Raw genomic sequence first — 23,435 nt, 5'->3', positions numbered from 1 at the left:
GTTGTCTCCCGGGTGCGGTGCACCCCTTGCACCCTCGGGTTTGGCGCGGCCCTGGGTATATGGGAAGAGAGGTATGGTAGACAACTGATGCGATCTCGTGGTCCGTAGCCACAACATTATGTTATTTTCTGAAAAGCGTATTCTGTGTTTTCTTGAGTTTTCTTTTCAAGGTTTTCTTGAGTTGTGGTACTAAAAATCCACTTTTTTGGAAGAAAAAAAAGTCTTATTTGCTGTTCCAGTCATCGATTGGGGAACCGAAGAAAGAATTAGAAAAAATTCTTCTGTACAGAGACTAGAATCGAATTTATAACGGTCTTTTTTGGGTGGCCTATCACTTTTGACACAGAGGATTTTCAGGTTTAAAAAAAAAAAAAAAAAAAAAAATCAGCTAACGCCTTTAGGGGCGTTAGGTTTATGTTTAGGTTTAGGTTTAGGTTTATTTTCAGGTTTATGAACATTTAATTAGATTTATAAACACTCAGTTTACCTGACGAAAAACCGAGTTTCGAGGAAGAAAAACTCGTTTGCCATTGTCACCTAATTATCACTTGAATTATGAATTCAAGCGTTGTTTATTCATGGCTGACACGTCTATTGACCAATTAAGACTTGTCGAATGAAATAAAATAAGCAAAGTTTCAGCAATCCCTTTTATTTCCCAAATGAAGTAAGTTAAACTCTTATTTCTCATTCCCCCCCCTTTTTTTTTAAATGATCCTTATCCGTTTATTTCTCACTTACAATTGAGTTCTTGACAACCAACGATTTCAAGTCTTCTTCGGGAATACGACACACAACTATTGCCATTCCGTGTTCCAAATCTTTAAGTGGTTTACTAAAATTGTTGTTGAAATAGTGCCAGCTCTATGATTGATTTTTCTAAAAACTCATTCAGTCGGTATCACTACTTTGGTTAAGAAAATATGAGTTCAAACTAAGTAGGAAATGTAGAATCTTTAGAACTTTGACCTGAAAGTGCGGTAACTCGTTTTAATACAGATTATAGGGTTTCTCCTCTTGGAAATTCGAGTTTTTCATTCCACAAAATAGACAAGGTAGCTAGAAGACTACAAAGTTAACAGACATATTACACCCCCCCCCCTCACAGTCCTGGTTATTTTGCCTGTAATTACACACTCAACAGCAGCCACAGATTGACTAATTCAGGAACTAGCTGTTAAAAGAACTAGCTAATCTGAGACTGGAAATGACAGGCCCTATACAAGTGCTATTCGGATTTGTGTATTATAAATTATATTATAAAAATCGGATTTGAATGCTAAATAAATACTTATTAGATTTTATGTGCAATTTAATTTAATTATATTTTTATTGGAAAATTCAGATGCTGTATGTTTACTAGCGAGCAACGCTACAGTGCGCACCGAAAAATGACTAATGAATTAACTGTGAGTAAATAGAAGGTAATTTTATGTTATATGATATATGAACATACTTTTCTATTGGTTAAGTTGGAGATGGCGCTGTTTTGTTGACCTTTCGTAAAAGTTGCTGTCTGGGCATATTTTATCTGCTTGAATTTGAAGATTAATATTGTTGTGTGAAGGAAAATAAGATAAAGACATGATGTATATTTGTCCTGTGCTTTTTAACCTTTTGGTAATATATCCCATTTCGTTGTTTCCTTTAGATGGTACGTAACTGGTTTAGAGGAATGCCGAAGAAAAATAACAGGAAGGCAGGAAGTTATTCTTCCTATGTGACAGATGGTGCCAATCGAGGTATATGTGCTGGAGAATTTTCGAAGAAATGTAAACATGCTAGAGGTAGCTCTAACATCGAAAATGGAGCTGTAATTAAAAATTGGTTTGCCTCAGGTGATGATATAGACCCCGTTCAATCTCTGAGACATATGCAGGATGTCTTTAAAGATAAGCTTGAGCCTGATGTAGTGTCAATGATATTTTCGGAATGTGAATTCAATGGTATTTATTTATTTTTGTATAATTTTATTTGATTTTTATGTGCAGCAAAAATATTTGTTTTCTAGTTGCTATTTGACGTCACTGTTACTGATCGAAACACAATTTCAGTGTTTCGACTGCTAACTGTAATTCCTCCCGAAAAACATCTGGTTCATCGTTTTGAACGTAAAAGACAGTCATGTTTACAAATTTCGTGGCATATCATGTGTACATGTGAATGTCTTCCCTTGCTGTCAACAAAACCTAGCTCTAGTGGCAATGAATGTGGAAACCATGTGACTGTGACAGCAATGTTTAAAAGACTGTAGACTGATTAGGCAAATGTAATAACTGCCACAACAAAACTGTTTCTTTCCATATTGTCTGTGTGCAATGGCCATTTCATTGGAAGTGTGAAGTAGTTTGAAAAAGTTATTTTGTAATTGCACATTTATTGCAATTGTACACTAGTATTAGGTTCTATACGATGAAAATCAGCACCAAACTATTATTACTATTATTATTACTATTATTACGGGCAACTCCAGGGAGTCATTGGACTCATCGAGGGAGGCCCCAAATCATATTTATCACAACTATTTGACATTCATACAGTATCTATCATACCTCGCCTTAAACTCATTCACTGTCACAGCATCTACCACAGACTCAGGGAGCGCATTCCACTCATTCACTACTCTAAAAGTAAAGAACCCAGCTCTAACACCTTTACTAACCACACTTTTGCCCAGTTTCCATGGATGTCCCCTAGTCCTCCCACAACCAGCCCTGTTCTCAAAAATATCTTCTGAATTAATTTTATAGAAACCCTTCAGTAATTTGAATGTCTCAATCATATCTCCCCTCCTCCGCCTATCAACCAATTTTTGCAACCCACAAATCCTCAACCTGTTCTCATACGGTTCATTCCACAGACCTGCTGTCATCTTGGTCACTTGCCTCTGGATCCTCTCCACCTCCTCCCCATCAAGAAGAAACCTAGGTGACCAAATCTGAGCACAGTAGTCTAGATGCGGTCTTATCAAGGCTCGATACAGAGGAACAATAACCTGCTTGTCTCTGCTTGTCATCGTATTCTTCAGCAACCAAGTGATTTGATGAGCTGTTTTGGTCACTTTTGCAATGTGTCCCCTAAATTTCAATTCCTTATCTACCAACACTCCTAAATCTCGTGCCTCATCAATTTCCTGGAGCACGGTTCCACCAATGCAGTAAACTGCCGCCAATCTTTTCACCCCAAAATGCATAACCTTACATTTTGCCACATTAAACTGACATCCATTCTCCTTAGCCCAGACCTCCAGTCTATCCAAATCATCCTGCAAAATTTTGACGTCATCTGCATTCACTATTGCCCTACCCAACTTTGCATCATCCGCAAACAAATGAACTGTTCCTCTCAGATCATTTCCTATATCATTTATGAACAAATTAAACAGCAGTGGTCCAAGAACAGATCCTTGTGGCACACCACTAGTCACAGGCCGTCTTGTGGACTCTACTCCCGAGTAAACCACTCTCTGATATCTCTCCGTCAACCACCCTCCTATCCATCTCACCAACCCTATGTCCATTCCCATATGCTGCAATTTACTGATTAGAATTCCATGTGGAATCCTGTCAAAGGCCTTGGCAAGGTTCAGTAGAATCACCGTAAACCCATTACCCTTATCCAGTTCAGCTGTCACTGTGTTATAATACGTGAGCAAGTTACTGAGGCATGACCTACCCTTCACAAAACCATGCTGTCCCCGATACAGTATCCCATTTTCTTCTATCCAATCTTGTATTTTCCTCTTGACTATTTTCTCTAAAACCTTGACAATGATTCCTGATATGCTAATCGGTCGGTAATTTACTACAGCAGTCTTGGAACCACCTTTATGCAGTGGAACTATTTTCCCCTCTTTCCACCCGCTCGGGACTAACCCAGACCCGAGACTCAAATTAAACAAAATGGTCAAGGGTACTGACAATTCTTTAGCTGCTTCTCGTACAACACGAGCTGGTATACCATCCAATCCCACAGATGTATTGACATTGAGGTTATGCAATAGACTACTCACCTCCACTTCATTAACCACAATTCCCGTATAATCTACTGGTTTATTTGTTTCTGCAATGTCACCACCTGGATGATATACTTTTGCAAAGTGCTCACTCAGTAACTCAAGTATCTCAACTGATTCAGTTACCTCCCTACCATCGGCATTCTTTAAAATCAATCTGCCATGTACATTTTTCCTTTTACTTGCTACATATTTAAAAAACTGTTTAGGATTCTCTTTAGCCTGCATGGCCAATGTTCTTTCGTAATCCTTTTTTGCTTTTCTTACCACACTCGTCACCCTTCTGGCCTGTGCTTTATACCGTTCATGTGCCTGCCGGTCACCCTTCTCCTTAAATTCCCTCCATAGTTGTTTCTTTTTTTGCAACTCAAGCTTAATGGTGTTATTCATCCATTTAACCCCTACTTGATTTATTATTTGGACTCTAGGTATACAGTCAGCCATTGCTTCATGCAAGCACTTCTTAACTACCTCCCATGCACTATCAACTTCTAGTCCTTGCAGTTGTACATGCCATGGCACTGAACCAATCAAACTCCTAAGCTTGTCATACTTTCCAGCCCGATAATTCCACATGTACCCTGTCTTAATTGAAAATTCTACACCTTTAGCCACCTCCCAAGTTAAGACCCTATGATCACTCTCACCGATTGGTGGCACTATCATAACTATACTTACCATTTTATGGTTGTAGAATACTGTTTATTAGTCTTAGAGTGATGCTATGATTATAATATGAAATATAGTGCCTAGAGCCATTATAGCCTTTCAATTTTTTTTTTAGATGTTTTTAATGAACATGGAAAGCCATAACCAGTGTTTAGCATCTGTGTTTAAAGGCTTAAGTGCTTGGAGAAACTCATGTTAGAAGTTTAATAAATAATATTTATTAAAATGGATATCATTCTCAGAGACTCCTCCACCCACAGACCTTTAGTGTATGATCCCACTAAATTTCAGTGGGATCATAAACTAAAGTCTGACTAAGTCTCAGATCAATAAATTAAAAAAGTGTATTCAAACTATGCTCTGGAAAGTTCAACTGTCTATCTCCTACCACCCCCACATCCCCAGCTTCACAAATTTCCTGGCATACAGTGTGGTACACAGCTTCAAATTTACACTTCTTTACACTTGGATCAAATGACAATATAATTTCTTAGATCATGCTAATTGGCAACCAAGTGAAAAAACTTTTCCATGTCTAGCTCTAATCCAAAGAATTTCATGAATAAGGTTGGACACACCTCTTTACTAATTGTAAAGAGGTGTGTCTTCACACCTCTTCATATGGAATTTCCTCCCTTTTTCTCCCCCATCCCTATTGGGGGATAGTTGAGCCCCCTCATGGGGGGGGTTAAGTATTTATGGCTGTAGATCCATGTGTGTGTTCACGGGGCCAGTTTGCCTGCTTGTGGGATGAAAAACAGCAGACAAACTGGCAGAAAAAACCCTACTGCCCGCGCGCAAGACCGGCTAACTTGGCTATGGCTGAGGAAGATCCTCAAATTCCTCACGTCTTCGACGGGAATGGAACCTCGGACACTCCTTCCCCAGTCTGGTTGCGAAGCACACAGCCACTAGGCTAACCACGCATACTGGCTCACACTGATGAGACCTTAATAAAGGTCAAACCGGTATGGGTGGTGGTCCTTCTCATAATGTATGATATTATAATTGTACACTTTTAAAAGGGTGTGTGTGTGTGCATGCATGCTTTACATTATGGAATACAAAGGTAATTAATGCAAAGTCAATAGCTTCTATATACAAGTAGCCTGGTTATGAATGTATTCCACACACAAACTTTGTTTGTTTACACTTGGATTAAAGGATAAAACAAGAATATAATTTCTTGAGTAGTTTAATCTGATTTGTCACAAGTGAAAAAACTTTTCCACAACTAACAAATCATCCATTTTATCAAAATACTGGATAATATTCAACATCCTCAAAATACAGTAGATGCTTCTTAACTATTTCTCATTCCCATTATGCTGCAGCTGAGCTCTTCTCTTGTAATGCAAAAATTGTTAATCTTTTTTCATAGAATTCTTTCCCCAGCCATTCCTGATCCATATTATTTGACACTGTTGTGGTTCCAAATAGAATTGATGTCTGTGATTTTTACTCCTCTTTTCCATGATTTCTGATTATTGTTTCTCTCACCTGATCCAAATTCCTGCACTGAGTGAATTACTGCTGTAATGAGGTTTTCGTGATCTTCACTTTATTCCAAATTCACTATCATCCAAGCCTTAGTTCTCTAACAAAGGTTGGTCGATTGGTAGAGCCTCTACCTAATGACTTACGCAAAAGTTAAGCAAGTTTGAGCGCAGTTAGTAAGTAGTTTCATTTGACGTTGTTGGCACACTCTCCCTCGATGAGTCTTTGGACTCCATGGAGGTGTCACATAATAATAATAATAAGTATACCAGGTCATTCTAAGTTTAAAAAAAAAAAAAGTTCAATATGGTTTGAGACAAATCCAGCATCACACTTTCAGCCTATACTGCAGCTTGCTACACTTGCAAAAAAAAATTTGTCAAGAAAATCCATTCTAATTTTGAGAGAGCTAAATACAGAAAACTGAGTTCTACTCAAATGGCATTTGAGCATTTTAGTCAAGCCTCTGTACTTCAGGTAGTAATGGAAGTGCTTTTTCTGGTTGGAAAGATCTAGATTTAAATCCTGGCTTTTGTGAAGTTGAGTTAGCAAGTATTATGCAGAGGTAGTAGTTTTTCATTCTGAAAAACTAGTAAACCAGCCAGAGAACATGTGCAATTAACATACATAATACTCTGATCTTATAGCCATAATCTCATCCAAAATACCATCCTATGCCAAATCTGTTGGATGCAACAACCTCTGCCCTTCCATGATCCTATCCCTTTCCCATTCATACGACATCATCACTCTGCAGATCTCCTGCCATTGTTCTTTTTTAGCTGCTGTATTATTGATGACCATAGCAAATCACTTTCCACTATACCAAGAACAGCTGTCTGCCTCCTCTAGTTCCTTCCACAGAAAAACCTGGTATTGATAGTATTTCCCATTTGTGCTTGAAATTTATGTTCCAGAATTAACATTTGTCATTTCTCTCAAAAATAACAAAAGGATATTAACAGCCAGCTTTTTCATCATATGTTTTGCTACAAATTGATTAGTGACCAGCAGTATGTATTTTTCTACATTTAATCTTTAGCATATCTTTTAGCCAACCTTACCATTTGAATATAAACACGGAAAGGTTTATAATAAATTTAGTTTAATCCTTTATCCAAGTGTGAGCAAACAAAGTTTGCACCTGAAAATATCTTCAGGACTGGGGTAAGGCAGTGCAACTCGTAGCAAAGGTGGACCAAGCTAACATCACTCCTATCTCAGTATCTCCCTTAATGCAAGACACATCTCCTTGCAGATATGTATAATGTTATGCATTAAGAGAAGGGCCACTACCCAGACTAGTTTCAACCTTTATTGAGGTCTCTTCAGTGGGAGCCAGGCCCAGAAGTGGAGATACCAGGCAGAAGCAATGGCAAAGTCATCTTTACCTATAGGAGTTGCCAAACTGTGTGCCATCTTTTTATTAAATTACTCTGGATCTAGAGAAAGATGTTGAAAGTTTATTTTTCACTTGGTTAGACTATAATAGTGGTCTTTATTGAGGTCTCCCAGTGAAGAGACCTCAATAAAGGTCGAAACTAGTCTGGGTAGTGACCCTTCCCTTAATTAATAACATTATACATATCCGCAAGGAGATATTTTGCATTATGGGAGATACTGAGATAGGAGTGATGTTAGCTTGGTCCACTTTTGCTACAAGTTGCCTGATGTTGTACTGCCTTACTCCAGTCCTGAAGATATTTTCAGGTGCAAACTTTGTTTGCTCACATTTGGATAAAGGATTAAACTAAATTTATTATAGTCTAACCAAGTGAAAAATAAACTTTCAACATGGAAAGGTTTGTAGAAATTCATGTGGGTTCTCCAAAACATAGTTATGCTTATGCCTTATTATAAGATTTTGCTTAACTTTTCTTTAACTTTTGATATATTCAGATGCAGTCAGATTTTTATTTAGAACTGATTCCACTTATAAGCTTTTTGGCACAAATGCATCACATCTCTAACTGCCTCAATTTCCAAAAGCCTCTTGGTGTTCTGCTTCTAAAGACAGCATGCCCTGATTGTGTGATTGTTATATAAATCTCAAATTCATTCAGCCTTTGAGCATTGTGCACCAAAAACATGGTAAATGCTCGAAGTTATAGCTGACCATTTTCTCATAGCCCCATTCCCATCACTCTCATAAATGCTGTATTTCAGCTTTAAGCCTTTTTCTGTATGTATTTTCCTTGGGATGGTTCTACTCAAGTGGCCACCATAATTCTTACCCTTTCTTTTAAAGTGTAAAAACATGAGCTCCTCATGTTTTTACAACTTCATTTCATTTTGCCACTTCACTTATCATTTCTCCACTTTCCTTTAAAACCTATAAAGACATGAGGAGCTATATCATACTCAATTCAACATCTACACACATAGTTCAGATGATTCAAGCTATCAAACCAATTTTCTTATCCTCCTTCATTCCATTTACCTCTTGTCTTTGGAACAGGCTTTGGAAGAACTATATGACATGTCTGAAGAACATGCCATATAGTTCTTCAGATGTGATATGTACCTTTGGTGGGAAAAGACATTTGATTCTTGTCAGCATGAGGAACAACACACATAAAAAAAGGGATTTTTCATGTAATAATCTCTCTCTCATCTTCTTTTTACCCTCTTTTACCTTGCAGTGTTGAGGGTTTATTAATCATTGGACCCCAAACTGTTCACAGGATAAGGTGGTCAGCCCTACGCCCTGGTGTATCTTATGTCCTGTAGTGTTGAGTTCTCAAGGCCGGTTTGCCTGCTTTGTGGGATGAAAAACGTCAGGATAAACTGGGGAAAAAACCTACTGTTCACGCCCAAGACCGGCCAACTTGGCTATGGCTGAGGAAAATCCTTCAGCTCCTCACGTCACCAACAGGAATCAAACCCAGGACACTCCTTCACCAGGCATATGGTTGCAAAGCACACAGCCACTAAGCTAACTGTGCGGACTCATGTAATAATAAAAATTATTATTTATTCTTGTGAATACATGTCTAATAAACTTTATTATGTCACAAATGCCATAAAAACTCGAATTTTTCATGAGTTTGCTGGGCTTGCAGTTGTAGATATTGGGGAGTATAATCAATTTGTAGAAAGTGGCCTGAGAGAGAGAATGTGTGTGTGTGTGTGTGTGTGGCGGGGGGTTTCCTATGGGTGGATGTTCTAAAAACTGGAATCTGGATCTTGATGATTGCTTAAAAAAATTAATGTGGGATTGATAGGATAGAACCTGAAATTGGACTTGCATGAACATTGAAAATTGAAACTGGGCATTTTGAGGGCTGTATCAACAAGCTTTGGTTGATCATATCCTAATTTCCAGTTCCTGATGCTGTCATTGCTATGGTTATTAGTGTCTATATTAGATGCATCTTTTACATCCATTTCAAGTGTCTTCTATTTAAAGCCATTTGAAATATAATAGCTTGAATGAAGTGAAAACATCTTCACTCTATATTAAAAATGCACTGAATGTGGTAAAAGAAAAATTTGCTTGATAACAGATAAAGAAGCTGATTGCTCAAGTGTTAAAACTAATTAAGCTTTATCAGCTTAATTAGTTTTCCATTTAAATAGGTGTAAACTTTTGATTTCTTTAATCATCATTTTCATTGAGCCATTAATAAGTTCACTCAGTAGTTAATAATGTTTAAATGTATTTGCATTTTTTTAAAAGATGAGAGTAAATTTTATCTGTTCATTTTTGATTATTTTGACCAAATGTACATTAAGAAAATGAAATATGCCTATTCTTAACATGACTTAACTAGATGTTTGTGTTTTAAGGGCATTTATCATAACAGTATCACATTGTTAGCAACTTACACTAACAGTGTGTTAACATAAGTTACTAATAAATTATAATTCATTTTGACACTGTTGTGTTAATTTGTATATCAAGTGCATAATAGAAAATGCATTGTAGATAGTTTTATTGGTTTTAGTCCTGGATATTAAACTAAATAAAGTTATGTTTTAAATTTTTATTTCTAGTGGATCAAGCTCTTGAGACATTATTTGCACTTACCAGTGATTCAAGTACGGAAGTTATTGGTGCTCAAGATCACGTGAAAGTGATTAATATGGAAGGTCAAAATAATGTCAGTGAAATTCATAGTTTTCTTCAAAATAAAGAGTTTCAAACGATGGGACTTGATCATATAGAAGTCAATGAGGAAGGTGTGTTAAGTACAGAAAAGAAAAAAGAAATTGATAGTTCAGTGGTATTACATCCTCAAGAAAAAAATAAATTATTGAAATGTAATGGTGCTCTTGCATGCAGCAGTGAAATGTCCCCACCCATTCCTTGTAGAAGTAATAGTTTAGATAATGATTCACATCATATTGACGAAATGGATATAACACAAAGAATTTTGAGCAGTGATGAGTTTCAGTTTCATGATGCAGTTCAATATAATTATAAGGATCAGCATTCTAACAGTGGTTTGAAGATGCTGCAGAAGTCGCATTACTCTTTATCAACACCAAATCTGAAAATACACGAGAATTTATCTGAAATTTGTTGTGCCCCAAATCATAACTATACAAACTTCCATCCAGAACATATGAAATTGTTGAGCCAGCATTTAGAAGATAAATATGAAGTTGATGGGCATGTTGTTTCTCAAGATCAAATGAAGGTAACTTGTAATAATTCTAAGGAAACTATTAGGCCTTTAGTCAGATATCCACCTTTTACGCAAAGGTTTGTTACACCTAATTCATTTCTTACAAGTAGTGTTTCATCTCCATTTTTCCAAACAGGAGATATACCACAGTTCATCACTCCTGTAGTTCACTCTGGAATTTCAGGAAAACCAAATTCTATTATAAATAGTTCAGTGAGAGCAAGCAGTCCTGGTTCATTTATCTCGTTTCCAAAGAATATACATAATGTTATTAACCATTCACCTGATTCTTCAACATCAAAATGGTTTGAATTGAATAATGAAGATATAACTGTACCTGTCACTCCAAAAGAAAGAAGTCTTTCTGAGGAAGTGAAGTTAATCATTAAACCTAAGGAACGCATTGCATGTGAAATTAAGCAAGGCAAAAAGCTTTTAATTCTTATGAGAGGGTTACCTGGGAGTGGAAAGTCTACTTTAGCTAAACAGTTACGTTACTCTGGAGTAGTGTTAAGTACTGATGATTATTTCTGGAGGAAAGGAAAGTATCGTTATGACTGGACAAAACTTCCAGAAGCTCATGAGTGGAATAAAAAACGAGCAAAACGAGCAGTTGAGAAACAGCAGACACCTGTTATCATAGACAATACAAATTTAGAAATTTGGGAAATGAAACCATATATCAAAATGGGTTTAAAGCATGGATATGGAATAGAAATTTTAGAACCAGATACTAAATGGAAATTTAAACCTAGTAAATTAGCAAAACATTGTATCCATGCGGTGTCGCAAGAAAAGATTGAGTATATGTTGACAAAATATGATCAAACTGTAACAGTTGATAAATTGATTATATCAGTAAAAGAAACTTGTAGAAAACAAAGAAAAATAAATACAAATCAATCCACATCAGACACTTCCTTAGCATCCAGTAATTTATCCCCAAATTTTAAAAATGAGCTGACATCTAATATATCAAATACCGATACTTTAATTATTCATGATATGGAAAACAGTGGTACTGATCACACTTTCTGTCATTTGGAAGCAGATTCTTTCTCCATCAGTACAAAAGGTTCAGTTTCTGAAGCAAGTGAAGAGCAGCACAAGGTAGTGTTTGAAGCAGATGATATCAAAGATGAAACATCTGATTTTGAAGATGATCTAAGTAATGTTAATAATTGTGAACAGTCAGATAAGTGCATGTTTGAAAAAGGAGAAGAAAAAATTAATCTTACTGACTTAATGGCTTTGCTGAGACAAGATAGTGAGGATTCAGTTAGTCACAGTTGTCACACTTCAACTAGTTGTTCTAGTCAAGATATATCTGGATGGGAAGCAGTCACAGAACATGATGATGACTTCTTTTGGTCTGGTGATCTACTGAATGATAAACCTACTTTAAAAAATGATGTTTTGGAAGAAGAGGAGGAAGAGGAAGAACAGGATGAATTTGAAGTGGAGAAGGGAAAGAATAATGAAAATGGGAAAGAAAAAGTGGTTTTTCCGATTTTGTTAAACACTGCTTCCAGTGATCCTGTTCTTAAAAAGCAAGAAGGTAAAATAAAGGAAGTAAGCAATGAAAATGTTTTATATAATACTGCAGTTGAAAATCAGAATGATTTTAATACTTCAGTTGAAAAGCAGAATGATTTATTTAATACTGCAGTTGAAAATCAGAATGATTTTAATACTGCAGTTGAAAAACAGAATGATTTATTTAATACTGCAGTTGAAAATGAAATTTTACTGCCAAGATATCAAATGTACAGAAATAATACTTCTTTAAATGATTCATATACCGAACTAGATAATCTTTTAGAACCTGTTCCAAGTAATGAACTCATAAAATGGGATTTGCCACAGTGTAATAGTGTAAAAGATGATTCAGAAATTCGAAATGAACCAAAATCACAACGTGAAACTTTTAAATTGCTAAATAGGAGATTTTCTGATCTAAAATCAACAAATAAGCACGATATATATAATAAAGATAAAACTCTAGAAAATTCTGTAGATAATGAAAATGAAGCTTTAGATTGGAATTCTGCAGAAGATTGTAAAGTTTCAAATTGGATTAGTTCTGATGAAGAAATAAATGAAAACTCAGAGATAGACACAAATCCCAAACCTCAGCGTATGAATGCATTGAAGCAAAGTGATCATAGACAATTACCTTGTAAATTAGCTACATTTTCACTTGTTACTCCCATTTATGATAGTACTGACCATTCACAGCTAGATATGCAAGGTTTAGATTTCCCCAAAAATATATCATATCATGAAGACCAAAATTTCACAAAAGTAAGTCAGAAAATTGCAGCAAATCTCACTGAAATTACAAAACCATTAAATTCTGATTTACCAAGAAAAGACTGGAGCATCCCAGATTTTCCCAATGGCAGTTTAGATAATGCCATACAAGTGTTCTTTCCTCAAGTTATGGATGAGGTTGGAGTAGACAGGGAAAGTCAGACTGAGCCAGCAGATTTTGTTACACTGTATAAAGTACAGTCAGGTGTTGATGTACATGATGATGATGATGTAGTTATATTATCATGTAATATGGAGAGGATTGCTGTTTCGCCAGATGCTGTTCCTTGCGATATGCTCCCAACTCAAATTTCTCATAGTTTAAACCTGAATAAGAGTACCACTACTGAAGATCTACCTGAAGAGTTAAAAATGCAAGAAAAAATAAACTTTTTACATGCATGCTTTCCATCATTGCTTCCAGATGACTTGATGGATATATATGAAAAGTGCCATGGAGATCATTATTGGGTTGCAGATCTTCTTATGGACAGTGGTTTTGATTATAGTACTGATAATAATAGTGGTAGTAGTAGCGAGTCCAGAGAGTTAACACCACTTAAGATTATTGAAGATGGCGATCTAGCAGATTGTCCTATTGAAGCAGAATTAAAAGTCATGTCTCCACTGTCTGTTACTCATGCTAAAGAGAGTACTACAAATAAAGAATTATTTGAGAACCATGAACTTATTGTAGATATTAATGATGAGTGGAATAGAAAAACTGACACTGTATTTAGTGAAAATATTGAAACTGTTTCTGAAGACAAAGCTAAGTGTGTGCTTGAAAATTTTAAACCAGATGAGCCAGAAAATTCCATGGGTGATAAATGTAGTACCTCTGAAAGAGAAATACCCTTCTTATTAAAGAAATTGACGTTAAAATTAGATAAAGCTTTTGCTTTGCAGTTGGAAGAATTGTTTGGTTCATTTGGGCACAATATCTTGGCAGGTAAGATGCTTATCTTATTTATATTTACATGTGAGTTATAAAATGTTTAATATATATATATATATATATAACATTTTAAATTCTTGATCCTATTTGTTCTTCAAACTTTAGGGATATATAATATATGGACAGTCGCACAGAAGAATATGGATCTTAAACTGGATCAGGGGATGGTTGACAGATAGATATCAAAAAGTGGTACACAGTGGGTGTGAATCTGCCAAAATTTAAGGTGATCAGTGGTGTGTACCTGTGAGCTGGTTTGGGTGATTTATAGATTTAGATTCAGATAATTCATCGTTTATGAATATGAAAGAATAACTTTATTGAATGCAGATGGTACTCAAGTGTCGGAATCTAACGAGATTGTTCAATTAACAATCTCATTAGCTATTGGAATATCAGCCTGTTTGCTAAAGGAGTATTCAGCTGAATTGGCTAGGCCTTTCGCATGTTTCTTTATAACTTGAGTTTCAGCTCAGGAATGATAGTTCCATTGTACAATGGCAGTGCAAAAACTGATGTGTCTAACTATTGACCTATCAGCATATCTGGTGTGGTAGTCAAGATTTTAGAGAAGTTAGTAAGAACTCGCATACAGAAATGGGTAGACAAACAAGCTATACTCTGCAAGGAGCAGCATGGGTTTACTAAAGGAAGGGTTCATGTTTTAGCAATTTGTTCATATTTTATAACAATGTTATGACCGAGTTGGATAAAGGGAATGGATACACTATGATAGTGTGTTCACATTTGTATTTTTAATATGCTGAACACCTCCTGTTCATCTACCTCAATGTTGATATTCATCTTTCTAACGTCAGCAGCTGTAAAATCACTACCTGAATGGATACACCTTTGCAAAACGATCATTCTGCAACTCAACTATTTCTTTTGGTTCAGTCACCTTCTTACCATGAGCATTGTTTAAAGTTGTTTTTCCTCTTATTCGCTACATACCAAAAAAAAAAAACTCTTTTCGGTTTATTTTGGCCTTCCTTACCATACTAGTCATCTTTCTTGCTTTCACTTTGTACTACTCATGAGTATATTGATCACTTTTTTCTTTATATTTTCTCCACAATGCTTTCTTTTTTTTTGCAGCTCTTGCTTTATATCCCTACACATTCACTTAATTCCAACTTAGTTTATCCTTCTGACCTTGGGTATACAGTCTGATACTGCTACTCAAGCAATCTCTGACCACTTTCCATGCACTACTTACATTCTTTCCTTATAGCTTCTCAAGCCATGGCACTGTTCCAAGATGACTCCTGAGTCTCTCATAATCACCAGCCTTATAGTTTAACATAAACCTCTTCTTGACAGAGAACTCCATATGTTTTGCAACTTCTCAGAGCATGACTACATGGCAGTGGCGGCTTATACATAAGCATTGTGACACTGCAGCGCCCCCAAGGAAAAAATTAAAAACTTAAATTTTGTATAAATGCAATATATATTAATATATATTAATATATAAATGCAATACAACATGTTAAAGGTTACAGCTTATGTTTCTACATTGATTGAATAGTTAATAATTGGAATTGTTCGATTAACGCTTTAGATTACTAAATAAATGCACTGTGATCTAATGCAGTGTCGGAATTATCATGTTCAGCCAATTGCAGCTCGACTCACCGATATTCGCTTGTGCTTGTCACTGCATGTAACAACTGAATCTGAACTGCTCTTTTGAGCAGTGTCGCTACAGATAAATTGTATGCTTGCAGGCATTATTTCTGTGAGATATGAAACTTGTTATTGGTACGCATTCGTGGTGAGGGTGAATTTTTTGTAAATCTTATTTTATTCTGCTAAAATAATGTATTTATTTATTATAGATACAAGTCTGAATTATGACAAGTGTCACTGTTGAAAATATGAAAAGAATTATATATATTTTTTCAATTATTGTTACACAAAACAAATGCACTGCGATCTAACACAGTGTCAGAATTATTGCGTTTGGCCAATTGCAGCTAGACTCGCCGATATTCGCTTGTGCTTGTCACTGCACGTTACAACTGAATTTGAACTGCTCGATTGAGCAGTGTTGCTACAGATAAATTATGCTTGCAGGCATTATTTCTGTAAGATACGAAAAACTTTTATTATTGGTGTGTGTTCGTGGTAAGGGTGAAATATTTTAATTTTTTAATATGTAAATTTATTTATTAATAAATTGATTACTGATTAGGAAAAAAAGAATTTTTTTATTTTGTATTTTGTATATGCAGCACTCCCACTTAAAATTTTCACTAGCCACCACTGCTGCATGGTCAGTCTTCCCAATTGGAGACAGAGTGTCTACCTTGGTTATGGATACATATTCTAATGCTGTTATCAGATCCAACACCCTCAAACCCCTTGTCCCTCTGTCGCATGTTGTTTCATGTAATTATCCCTTAGCAACTGTATAAATCCTATTTCTATCTTGTATGCCCCCTTTTCTCTCTCCCATAATAATTGTTAGTCTCCCATAATAATTGTTTGGCCTATACTCATTGTGGTAATTTGCCGATACATGGCATCTACATCTTCCTGTGGAACCCCTGGTCTGTAGTAGCACCCAACAGTGTATTTTGTTCTATTTGCCTCTATCTCACACCAGACAGCCTGAAATGAACCATCTCACTCAGGCCTAATATCCTCTTTAACTTCTAATTTTGTTGGCTGTAATTCTGCAGCTATCATCAGCAATATCCCACCTCCTGTTCTCTTTCTTCTATCTTCTCTGAAAATACAATACCCTTTACATTTTATCCCTGTAACTATATAATTTTCAGTTCAACCAGGTCTCACTGATGCTTATAATTTTTGGCCAAGACGAGCTTATCAATGTCAAAATCTCCACACCCTTATTCCTGATACTTCTTGCATTCATGTGCATGCATTTCAGCATGCCTTGTATCCATTGTTACCCTTGTGTAATGTCATTACCAACCCATTTAAATCGGAGACCTATGAAATCCCATTTGGTATTGCATAATCATTACTGTACTCATGCTCGTTTATCACAGGGTCGGCCAGATATATGCTTGATTTCATCCTCCCTAATATCTCTAGTTCCTCTGGTTTTGCATTAACACACTCACTAAACAACACTTTCTCCAAACATCTAACTCCAAAACCATTTAAATGGAGTCCGTCAGACATATATAAGTCCTTTTACCCATCAAATTCACTCCATATATCAATAAACTGCACACCATTCCACCTGCACAATTTTCTCATTGGCAATCATGGTCCTTCTCAGTTCTGTCTTATCATACTGTGGCAGCAGACTTACAATCTTTACTTTCTTGCTCTTCATTTTCACTTTCACTAACAACTCTTTCATACCTTATCTCATTGCATATTTCTCACCTTTCAAATCATTTGTGCCAGCCAATACAATAAACTCATTCACTCCGCTCTTCTGCATACTTAAAGCTAACAATGCTATCTCATTTCTCCCAGTCTCTCACACTTTTATGCTTTTTCCATTCACTCTTTCTTTCATTCATGGTCCGTCCTTCTGAACTGCATGCCAATTATCTCTTGAGCTCACATTTTGCCCTGTGAAGAAGTCTGCATAAGCGTGCAGTTTCTTTCTATGCTGGCATCTCATCATCTACATCACTTCCTTCAGACTCTCATTCGTATTTTGTGCACTATCACTCGCTTCTGCTACATTCTCCACAACACCTTGACAATCCTGCCTTATATCCTTATTATCAGTCATTTCATTCTTTTGTGACTCGCATTTCTTACATATTCACTTACAAAACATTTCCAACAAATATTTTCTCTGTTCTCACTCTTGTACCAAATTTACTTGATAACCAATTGTTATCAAGTAAATTAGTTGATAATCAAACTAGAGTGGATGGGATTGGATATTAGCCTAGTGCATTGGATTAGAAATTGGCTATCTGATAGATATCAGCAAGTTTTGTATTGGGGGGGGGGGCAATATCCTGAAAGAGGAAAGTTACTAGTGGTGTGCCTCAGGGATCTCTTTTAGGGGTGTTGTTGTTTGAGCTGAATGTTAATGATATTGGGGAAGATTTGGATGGGAATATTTAGTTGTTTGCAGATGATGCAAAGTTGGGATGAACTATGAGGAGTAGAGCAGATGTTCTACTCAATCTATTCAAGAAGACTTAAATAGATTGAGTGAATGGGCACAGGAGTGGGGATGCTAGTTCAATGTTTGCAGATTTTAAAATTTGTGGGAAAAAACATGGGATATAGAATTTACACTTGGAGATATATTGTTGGAGGTAGAGGAAATAAGAAATCTTGGGGTGTGGTGGATAAGGATCTAAAATTTAGAGGACACGTTTCCAAAATTGTGAGGACAATACAACAAATTCTGGGAATGATGTGGAGGACACTGATTTCTAGAAGTAAGGATTTTGTTCCATTGTATAAGGCCTTGATTGGGTGACATATGGACTACTGTGCACAGATTTGGTCACCTGGTTTTCAAAAGGATGTTGGAAAGGATCCAGAGGTCATTGACTAAAGTAGTTTATGATCTCTGGAATGTTGAATATGAAGAAAGGTTGAGAAGATGCAATTTACAGAATTTAGTGGATAGAAGGATGAGGGGTGATATTATAGAGATGTACAAGTTGGTAAGAGGTTATTATAGGAGCAATGTTGAAGAGGTTTTTCATAAAATGGTGGGAGATCAGGGGAGAACAAGAGATCATCCCTGGAAGCGGTATAAGGAGGATGTGAACAAGGGATTGAGAAGCAGTTTTTTGCATGCAGTGTTGTGAATTATTGGAATGCGTGTACAGAGAATGTGAATGTGTTTAAGGCAAGATATGATGAGCTGTGTGTATGACAAAGGGATCTCCTAGATGATTCTTTGACTCTATATGGTCTTGGGATAATAATAGTAATAAACTGAAAATTCTTTCTACAATCTCTAATCCAGAGTGTTTTAAAAATATTGTGATATACCGTTTTACTACTTTTGTATGGAAAATGTATGACTTCTGCATTGATTTAACCTCAGTTGTTTCTAAGTCTAGCTTTCACTAAAACCACTGTGGTGATCCTTCTCATGATGCCTGGCAATATACATATCTGAAAGAAAGTGTGCTTTGCATTATGGGATACTAAGGCAATTGATCGGAAATTAAAAGGCCCTGTGCACAAGTAGCTTAGTCAGGAAGATATGCAAGCTTTGTTTGCTTAGTTGTATATGGGATTAAAACCAGAATCATCATCATCAAATTCCTGATATATATACCCTCAAGAGGTGTACAGGATATGATAGTACTACATGAAAAACTACATCATTACCAACTTCCTATCTACAATTTTCCTCCATATCAGTCTGTTACCTGTCAAGACTCAAACATTATCAGCTCTTATATTTCTATCTTCTAAGGAACTTTTTACTGTATCAATCCATCTATAGTTTGGTCTTCCTCTGGGTCTTTTTCTGGCCAACCTGGCAGAGAACGCATTCCTGGATGCTGACAATGTTGAGTTCTTTCCTAATATCCTCGTTTTTAACTTGATATTGCCAACGATGCCATCTGTTCATGCTCCTAATCTTTCTCAGGCCTCTCATTTCTGCAGTCTCTAGTCTTGTCAAGTGTTTTACTTCTGAGCCAGTTCTCAGATCCATAAGTTAAAATCAGCTTGAACACTGTCTTGTATACAGCTAATTTAGTGTTTTGGCTAATTTCTCTCTTATTCCATATTAATTTATTCAATTGACTTCCTACCATCCCCGCTTTGGTGGTTCTGTTGTCTATTTCTATATTTAATTTACCATCTTCACTAAAAATCGTGCCTAAGTATCTGAAATGTTTTACTTGTTCTATAGGTTCTCTATTCACAACACAGTTGATATTTTCAATGTTTCTGTCTATTTTCATTGTCTGGCTGTTTAATGCTGACCTTCATACCATATCTATTACAACAGTTATTCACTTTAGTCAGAGAATTTTGTAGCGGATTTATTTAGAAATATAACATCATCCTCATAAAGCAAAGAGCTGAGATAAACTTGATATTCAATTTTGATATCAGGTTTAATACCACTTTCCTTCATAATGTGATCCATATAGATAATGAATAACAGAGGGGATAATGTACATCCTTGTCTCATACCAGATTTAACATTAAACCATCTTCCTGTACTTCCTTCAATTTTAACTGCTGACTTACAACTCAAACAAAGACTAAGTATTGCTTGATATAATGCCCCATTGACACCATATAACTGTAGCGTATTGAATAGCTTCTCTCTTGGCACCTTGTCATATACCTTTTCCAAATCGACAAAACTTAAATTCAGATCTCTGTTATATTCCCATGCTTTCTCGACTATTTGTCGTAAAGTGAAGATCTGATCCTGACAGCCTCTATTTGGCCTGAATCCAGCTTGTTTTTCACCAAGCTTTTCTTCCACAATTCTTCTCAACCGTTTCTCAAGTATACTTACATAGATCTTGCCAGGAACACTCAGTAGGGAAATACCTCTGTAATTCTCACATTCAGTTTTATTTCCCTTTTTATATATGGGTACTATGAGAGCTCTACCCCAATCATCGGGAATTCATCCCTCTTTCCAGGTTTTCTGAACTGTGCAGTGCAGCCACTGTAACACTTTTATACCTCTATATTTGAGCATTTCTGATCAAATATCATCTACTTTCCACATTTCAGGCTTTTGATGGCTTTTTCTACTTCAAGTATGGATATGTATTCCTGACTGCATGCCTGGTCAGTGTTTTTTACCACTGTGCTGTCATCATTGCTTGTTTCATTTAGCAATTTTTCAAAGTAATTACTCCATACTTCAAGGATAACTTTTTCTCCTGTTTTCATGTCACCTTTGTCATCTCTTAGTCCTTTTACAGCACTCTTTCCTCCATTTCTAAGCTTCTTCAAGAACCTACAGAATATCGTGTCACCTTCTTGATATTTATTTTCTATGTTCTTACTAAAGTCCTCCCATGACTTTTGTTTAGCTAGTTTTCACAGTGTTTAGCTTTCTTACATTTGTCTCTGTATTCTCTAAGAGCACAAGCTGACTTATTTGCCAGGAACTTTTGATATGCTTTCTTCTTTTTCTTTCACTGCCTCTTTAACTTCCTGTGTTCACCATGAAGTTCTGATTTTTCTATCCTTACAAACAACCTCACCACATGCCTCTCTGGCTGAATCAGTCAGTGTTTTCTTCAGGGCTTGCCAGATCTCCAACAGAACAAGAACCAAATCTCCAAGGTTTGGTTCCTGTGTCCAGAAACCAAACCTTGGAGATTTGGTTCCTAGAAACAGTTGGAAATGAAAGAGTTGAAAAAACTCTTTCATTTTTTCTTGAATAATGTTTGTGTATTTTAGTCTACAGTTCACATCTGAGAGCTGCTCAACTTTTATTCACTTTAAAAGTTTCTTACATGTTCTTCTTTTCAATATCAATTTTATCCTAATCAGGACTAAATGATAATCACTTCCAATTTCAACTCCTCTGTATACTCTGGTGTCCCTGCACCAGGGAGGAAACATCACTATCAACAATAACATAGTCAACGAGACTTTTCTTATTCCTTGCCTCTTCTCTCCATGTGAATTTGTGCACATTTTTATGTTGGAACATTGTGTTAGTAATAACCAGTCGATGTCCTGAGCAGAAATCCAACATGTATTTGCCATTATTATTAGCTTTGCTCCTTTCTTCAAATTTTCCCAGTATATTTTTGTGTCTGACAATCATTTCCTACTCTGCTATTTAGATCCCTAACAAGGACCAACTTTTCCTTTTTCATTGTGTCAGTTGCTTTCTCTAAAGCCTCAAAAACTTTCTCCACTTCTACCTTAGTAGAGCCTTCTGTGGGACCATAGGCACAAATAGGTCTCATTGTTCAGTTCCCCATTCTTATATTTGCCCACATCACTCTACTTGAGATTGCCTGCCATTCAAGAAGATTAGCCTCGTATTTAGTGTTGAATACTATGGCTACTCCTTCTTTTCCTTGATTGTCATTGTCTGAATATAGCATTTTGTATTTATTGCTCAGAAAGATCTCGCCAGTTTTTGTCTCTTTTGTTTCAGTCACACCTATTATGTCAATCTGGTACTTATCTAATTCCTCAGCTAGCTGCATTTCTTTTCCATTCAGGCTTCTTATGTTGATAGTACCGATCTTGAACTCTGGTGATGTTGAGCTGGGGTGGATTTTAGGATTTGTTCCAGTAGCTGACTTTTCACTGTTTGCCCTGGTTCCCTGGCGAAAGCAACGGGGGCCTTTTTTAACTGGGCGACGTTCCAGGCAGCATGAAATTGTGTCATGTTGTACCATCATTTTTTATTTTGGTTTAAGCCAATAAGAATACAATTTGGTGAGCTAAATCTCGCATTCCCAGCCCATCCTCATTCGTTCATTATCCAGGTAGATACCTAACAGGGTGCACCAGGAGAAGGTGAGGATTGGACATTAGGTCAGAAGCCCTGATCGGTTTTCTGCATTCCTTTAGAGTAGTGTTTTCTCAACATGGGGCATATGCCAGGGGGACAATTAGAAAATAAGGTTGCAGACCTCCACATAACCTCTAAAACAGTATTTCCCAACGTTTTCTGGATCATGCCCCACCATTGTCGGCGAGGGGGGGGGGACATCAAAATCTTTGAGGCGTTCAGGTGGGGCATGATCCAAAAAAGTTGGGAAATACTGCTTTAGAGGTTATGTGGAGGTCTGCTCTCAGTTATATAGCTTTGACCCTTAAGCACCCCTAAATCCAGAATATAATTTAAAATTGTCTATTATAATTTACCCTTTACATTCATTATCATGTACTTTATCTGATTGAGAGGCAGGTTTTATTAATGCCAACAATCATAGGCTATAGCAAAATCACCAAGGCCTAAATGGTGATCACTTCCAATTTCAACTCCTCTGTGTACTCTGGTGTCCTGCACCAGGGAGAAAACATCACTATCAACAATAACATAGTCATTGAGACTTTTCTCATTGACTATAAGAACACCTTGATTTTAATATCCCTGGCATTTGTTTATAGGCAAAAGTAATCTCCTGGCTTTTTTTGTATATATATATCTACAGTCTGCTTGGTCTAGTTCAGTGATGGTGAACCTTTTTACCCAGGTGTGTCAAACTTTTTTTTTTTTAATATTAACATTGTTGATGTGCTACTTGCATACATGCATTATAAATGTAACTACATAATCATAGATGGTGACGTATACATATCATATTAGGCTATTTATTTAATAGGAGATTGATATAAAATCTATGAATTCATATTATTAATGTATTATTATTATTAAATGTAATGTATCAAACTTACATTACATTTAATGACTTTTCTGTTGCTGAGT

General features: G+C 36.2%; 2 protein-coding genes across 2 annotated transcripts in view; both read left to right on the top strand.

Moving 5' to 3' along the window:
* Window positions 1–1,585: 1,585 nt before the first annotated feature.
* On the top strand, window positions 1,586–10,257 carry LOC150100678 (uncharacterized; the record flags this gene model as incomplete). The annotated part of the gene is made up of 2 exons (XM_090401859.1): window positions 1,586–1,946; window positions 10,178–10,257. Coding segments are annotated over exons 1-2 (375 nt in total), but the record flags the coding sequence as incomplete, so codon positions are not given.
* LOC150100677 (NEDD4-binding protein 2-like) overlaps window positions 10,256–23,435 on the top strand; it is a 139,740-nt gene continuing 126,560 nt past the window's right edge. The window contains exon 1 of the mRNA XM_090401214.1: window positions 10,256–14,077. Coding sequence (XP_090257340.1) covers window positions 10,267–14,077 — 3,811 coding nt within the window. The 5' untranslated portion in view covers window positions 10,256–10,266. The remainder of the gene's footprint in view (window positions 14,078–23,435) is intronic.

This window comes from Typopeltis vanoorti, chromosome 12 (genome assembly GCF_054136105.1).
Source record: "Typopeltis vanoorti isolate ZY-2024b chromosome 12, IOZ_Tvanoo_1.0, whole genome shotgun sequence".
In the NCBI taxonomy this organism is placed as follows: Eukaryota; Metazoa; Arthropoda; class Arachnida; order Uropygi; family Thelyphonidae; genus Typopeltis; species Typopeltis vanoorti.
This window is presented reverse-complemented; position numbering and strand designations above follow the sequence as displayed.